The 5730-nt window shown below is 66.4% G+C and overlaps 1 protein-coding gene across 1 annotated transcript; it reads left to right on the forward strand.

Moving 5' to 3' along the window:
• Positions 1–2246: 2246 nt before the first annotated feature.
• DMTN (dematin actin binding protein) lies at positions 2247–5723 on the forward strand (the record flags this gene model as incomplete). Its single annotated transcript, XM_027911010.1, has 14 exons — positions 2247–2357; positions 2616–2672; positions 3123–3197; positions 3369–3524; positions 3667–3711; positions 3815–3923; positions 4052–4108; positions 4193–4345; positions 4430–4539; positions 4627–4732; positions 4881–4942; positions 5061–5109; positions 5405–5412; positions 5655–5723. Coding segments are annotated over exons 2-14 (1017 nt in total), but the record flags the coding sequence as incomplete, so codon positions are not given.
• Positions 5724–5730: the final 7 nt, after the last annotated feature.

Consider the following 5730-nt stretch of genomic DNA (forward strand, 5'->3'; position numbering starts at 1 on the left):
CCTTCCCTTCCATCCCAGGGATGGAAAAAGCCCCGGGGCCAGGCCCTGCCAGCTGGTGGCTTTTAAGGCCACCGGGGTCCCCGAGCAGGGTGCAATGGCACGGAAGCGATGGGCTGGGCTGTCAATAGCCAAAGGGTCTCTCCCGCCGCCGGGAGATGCTCTGGTGGGGATGGAAAAGGGAGAAACAGGACAAAGGAGGAACCGGACACCGTTCGGCCGCGGGTCGGGGACCCACGTGCTCCCGTGGTCGCGATCAAGTTGCCGGTGGGGCCCCACGTGCGGCGGTGCCTCGGCTTTCCCCCGGTGGAGGATGCTCCGGGCCTCTCCTGGGCTGTGTTTGTTTGGGGTTTGTGTCGGGAGGAGGAGGAGGAGGAGGAGCAGGAGGAGGCCGGGGATGGGCTGGGCTGGGAAACACCGGACGCCGTTCCCAGGGCTGGCGGGAACCGTCTGTTCGGGGAACTTGTGACCTCGCGTGTCCCCCCCCGACTTCCAGCGCTGGCTGAGAGCCGGGCAGGCTGCGGGAACACCGGGGGGCTCCTGTCCTGCACCCTGGCAAGGGCGAGGAAGGGAGGATGAGGAGGAGGGCGAGGGGAGGAAGGCCGGGGGGTCCCTGCCCGCTCCCCCGCGGGCAGCGAGGGGGGGGTTCTCCCAGCCTGGCCCCTGGCCCAGGGCCGGGCACTGATGGCTTTGGCGGCTGCGAAAAGTCAAATCCGGATTTCCTCGGGGTGGGGAGGAGGGAACAGGCCTCTTCCCGCTGCAGCACAGCCCTCGCCACGGCCCCCCCCCGGGGATGGGAGGAAGGGGGGGACCGGCACCCCCACATCCCGGTGAGCCCCCTCCGGCACGTGTCCTGCCTGTCTGTCCGTCCCTCCCTCCTCCACCGCTCTTCCTGTGACTCCCTGCCCGGCTCCTTTCCCTCCCTGGGTACCCTCAGCATCTTCCCGCGAGGGGGGCACGGTGCGTCCTCCCCCCGCCCCTCACTTCTCCCCTCTCCCTCTCACCCTCCTGGCCGGGAAAATCCCAAAACACGCTTATCTCGGGAACACGCGGGGCACCTGCCAGCGGGGTTGCGGGGAGATTGGATGTTGCCATGGGGAGCGCAGCTGCCATCGGGGCGGTGGCTCCCTGCCTGCGCCAGATAAGATGTCCCCGCGTCCCCCAGCGCGGCGGGGGGGGAACCACACAAACCGTGGCCGAGCTGGTTGTGCAGCCCTGGCACCCTTCGCCAGGTTTTTGGCATCGCTCCTCACCCCACCCCCCCCTCCTCCCGACTCGGGGTTGTTTTCCGTCCCCTCCGGCATCCGCATCCAGCCGTCCCCGCACCCCCCTCCCGCCGCTCCGCCGCTTCCTCCGCCATCGCATCCATCTGCTCGCTGCCACCGCGGCCCCGACGGTGTCCCCAACGCCCCCGGAGGGGTGTGACCGGAGGCCGGGGGGCTGCCCTGGCCCCGCCGCTGGAAAGTGTGAGCTCATGGATGTGCCCGGACGGACAATGCCGCCTTGTGCCGATCCCGTCCCACCGGGCCCCCGGCGCTGCAGACCCTCGGGGGTGGGGGGTGTGGGGTGTGAGGGGGTTAAAATCCCTCCCCGGTGACGAATCTGGGGGTAATTTGTGGCGGGGCGGGGGTCTCCAGGGAGGGGAGGTGGAGCTGCCGGCGGGGCCTCCTCGTGCTAGGCTGGACCCTCGTGCCGGCAGCGGGAGGATGCTCCCGGATCCCTCAGACCTGCTCCTTCTCCATCTCTGCATCCCACAGGGCGTGATTCACCCCCTCCCGGGAGCCGTGGGGCTGGGGGACAGCAGGGCTGGGGTCCCTAGAGGCGGTGACAGCCCCCCCAGCCCACGCCCAGGGTTGGGGTTCAAGGCCCGGAGGGCTCCTGCGCTGCCACCACTGTTGTTGTTGTTGCCCGGCTCGCACGAGGCTTTTCCCAACTCCCCCTCCCCCCCGTGAAAGGAGAAGTTTTGAGGAGAATGGGGAATTTTCCCCTTTGTGTGCGGCATTGTGGGTGTGAAGCACAGCGAGGGCCGAGGCCCCCGGGGGGCTGCGGGGGGCTGAGCACAGCACGCCCGTCCCGCTCCCGCTGGAGCCTTCTCGAGCCTCCCGCCGGACAAAAGGGCGTCATTCCCGCTGCTCCCGCTTGCCAGCACCGTCAGCAGCCACCAGGCAGCCGGCACGGGCAGGGGACACACGGCCGCCGGGCACCGGGGTCCAGAGGGACAGCGGGAGGGGGGCGATGAGGTGGATCTCCACCTTCCTGTGAGTCACCGCCACCTCTCCCGTCTCTCCCTTTGCAGAGGGAATTTCCGAGCCCCAGCCTGGTGTCGGCTTCCAGAGGGATGTGGAGCCACAGAGGCAGCGGTGAGTGTCCCACGCCTGTCCCCCCCGCCTGAGGGGCGGTGGCACCCCCTGGGAAGCCTGTCCTGCTGCCAACTCAGCGATATTTGGCAGGGAGGATGCACCAGCCTCGTGCCACCTTAGGGTTTGGTGCCTGGGGGGCTGCCAGGTTTAGCCCCACGGCAGGAGGGTGGTGGGAGATGGGAACCTCACCCCTGACCAGCATGGGGGTGGCTCTGTGCCCACCCTGGCTGTGCCCCCAGCCCTCTGCTGTCCCCACAGGACTCTGTGACTGACACAACCTCTCCTGCCCACAGCTGAATGGAAAGACTGCAGAAGGTAAGGGGGGACGTCGTGGGCAGGGTCCCAGGGGGTTGTGGGCAGGGTGCTGGGGGTCCAGAAAGGGTGCTGAGGGTCCAGGTAGGGATTGGGGGTACAGGCAGGCACTGGGGGTACAGGCAGGGTGCTGGGGACATGCAGGCAGTGGCTGGTGGCCAAGGGCAGGGGCTGGTGGCCAAGGACATGGGCAGTCATGGGATGCCCTTAGCAGGGCCCTGCCTTCCTCCTCCTCCTCCTCCAGCCCAGCCTGGCAGCACCATCTAGTGGCAGCGTGTCCTGGCCAAGCCACTGGCCCCTGTCCCCAAAGGAGACCCCAGAAACCCCCAAGGAATCTTTTGCACTGAGGTCCGTGGGCACGGTGGTGTCCCCAGGCCCTTCCTGCCATACCCTGGCTTCCCAAACACAACCCTGAGCCCCTTCCTGGCCTCAAACATCTCCTTTCCCATCCAGCAGCCACTGACCTCCCCTGGGAGCGTCTGTTCTTCCCGAGGGTCCAGCGTTCCCGGGTCGCCCTCCAGCATCGTGGTAAGAAGCCATTCCCACCTTCCCACCGCCTCCCTCCATCCGTGGGGACAGGATGCACCTCCCCAAACCCCGTCCATCACCCCAGCAGGGCCACAGAAAACGTCAGCCCTCCCCGTTCCCAAAATACCCCCTTTCTGCCCTCAAAACCAAGGCGTTTTCCCTCCTTTCCAGGCCAAAATGGACAACGAGGTCCTGGGGTACAAGGACCTGGCTGCCATCCCTAAGGACAAGGCGATCCTGGACATCGAGCGCCCCGACCTGATGATCTACGAACCCCATTTCACCTACTCGCTGATGGAGCACGTGGAGCTGCCCCGGAGCCGGGAGGTCAGGATGCCCCTGGGCCACTTCTTGTCCCCTGGGTGGTTTGGTTTTTTTTTTGGGAGGGGGAGGAGGGGTCAGGGGGGAGGAATCCCAGCTGTGGGGCTGCTGGAATAAAGTGGAATAAAATGCTTCTTGCCTCCTGCAGCGCTCCCTGTCTCCCAAATCCATCTCTCCCCCTCCGTCTCCGGAGGTGAGTAACGAGGAGGGGGGAATTCCAGGGAGGATGCTGGATTCAGGGGGAATTCGGGGTGGGGGGGTGGACTGGCTGATCACTGATCCCTGTGTGCCCACAGGTCATCCGGGAGTGGCTGGAGAGCCGGCCCCCCACCAGCACCCCCCTGCCCACCTCGCGCCAGGGCGGCTCCTCCACCCGCAGCAGCGTCCAGCACTTCCACCGACCCGGTACGGCCCCCCTGGCACCGGGATCCCCCCAAACAGGCCCCCCTGGTGCTGCCAAACCCACCCTGGTGGTCCCTGCACACCGATGAGCTCCCGTTCCCCACCTACCAACCCCCCTTTTCCCCTTCCAGAGACCGACACGACAGAGCTCAACATCTACAAGAAGCCTCCGATCTACCGGCAGAAAGGTGATTGTTTGTGTGGGGGGGGTCTGTCCTGTGGGATGGGGTGCCCCAAAAGGCACTGCCTCACCCCCCCACCATGCCCCACAGACCACCATTCCAGCGCCCACCACGGGAAGCATCTCATAGAGGACTTGATCATCGAGTCCTCCAAGTTCCCGGCGGCGCAGCCCCCCGACCCCAACCAGCCCGCCAAGATCGAGACCGACTACTGGCCATGCCCCCCGTCCCTGGCCGTCGTGGGTAGGTGGGAACGGGGGGGGTTACCCCATTCAGAGACCCCGTGGGGTGCCAGGAAGGGCTCTGACAGCCCCCCTGTGCCCGCAGAGACGGAGTGGAGGAGGAGGATGGCCTCCAAGAGAGGGGAGGAGGAGGACGAGGACCTGACGGAGGAGATGAAGAACCTGCGGGAGCTCCAGAAGCAGGAGCTGAGCAAGGTGAGGGGCAGAGCGGGCAGGTGGCGCCTCGGGAGGGGGTGAGGGAGTGTTGATGTTGCTCCCAACCCACATCCCCTTCATCCCCAGGTCACCTCCAACCTCGGGAAGCTGATCCTGAAGGAGGAGATGGAGAAATCTCTCCCGATCCGGAGAAAAACCCGCTCGCTGCCGGACCGGACGCCCTTCCACACATGTACGTGGGGTGTTCCTCCTGCAGCCCAGCCCTTCCCTGCTTCACCTGCTGGCTCTGGCTGCCTGCACCCCTGCCTGGACGTCCTGCACCCCTGCCTGCTCCTCCCATGTCCCTGCCTGCCCGCTTGACCATCTCTCCTCTCTTCCAGCCCTGCACACGAGCTACAAGAGCTCCTCCCTGCCGGCCTCAGGCAGGAGCACCCTCACCCGGGTGAGTGGGCAGCAGCGGCCCCCCCACACTTCTGGGGTTGTGCCCCACCCTGGACAAGCTCTGGGGGTGGCCCTGCTCTGACCCTGTCCCCTGTCCCCTGTCCCCTGTCCCCCTGCAGCTGCAGTCAGCAGAGTTCGGCTCGGCGGGGAGCGAGAAGGGCAGTCCAGGTGAGGATCAGCCCGTGGAACGGGGGTGATATTGGGGACAGGGGGGTCCCAGGGGATGGGGGGATGTCCCAAGGATATGGAGATGCCTTGGAAGTGTTGGGGTGTCCCAGGGGATGTGTAGATGTCTGGGGGGGATTTAGGAATGTCCCAAGGGATTGGGAGCGCTGGGGCAAACCTGGGCTCAGCAGAGGTTGGGGAACCACCTCTGGGGGCTTGTCATCACCTGGGGGAGGGCACTGGGGGGGGTCACAGTGGGTGTCCCCAGGGCTCAGCTCTGCTCCTCTCTGTCTCCCAGCCCTGCAGGTAAGAACTCACCTGGCTGCCAGGATGGAGACCCAGCGAGAGGGTGACGTACGAGGGGTTGGGGGGGACACACAGGGGACACCTCTGGGATGGATCCCAGGGGGGAGAGGGGACACCTGGGGATGGGAGGGGGACTCTGCCGTGCCAGGCTGGTGCCCATCACCTTGGCATAGGTTCAGGTGGGGCAAAGCAGCCCTTTGGGGAGGGGGGGCAGGGCTGACACCAGGCTTTACCCCCCCCAGAACGGCCAACGTGGGCGCATGGACAGAGGGAACTCCCTGCCCAGCATGTTGGAGCAGAAGGTGAGCAGAGCTATTG

This window comes from Empidonax traillii, unplaced genomic scaffold, assembly GCF_003031625.1.
Source record: "Empidonax traillii isolate 1590-97213 ecotype Southwest subspecies unplaced genomic scaffold, ASM303162v1 scaffold5703:size7397, whole genome shotgun sequence".
Lineage (NCBI taxonomy): Eukaryota > Metazoa > Chordata > Aves > Passeriformes > Tyrannidae > Empidonax > Empidonax traillii.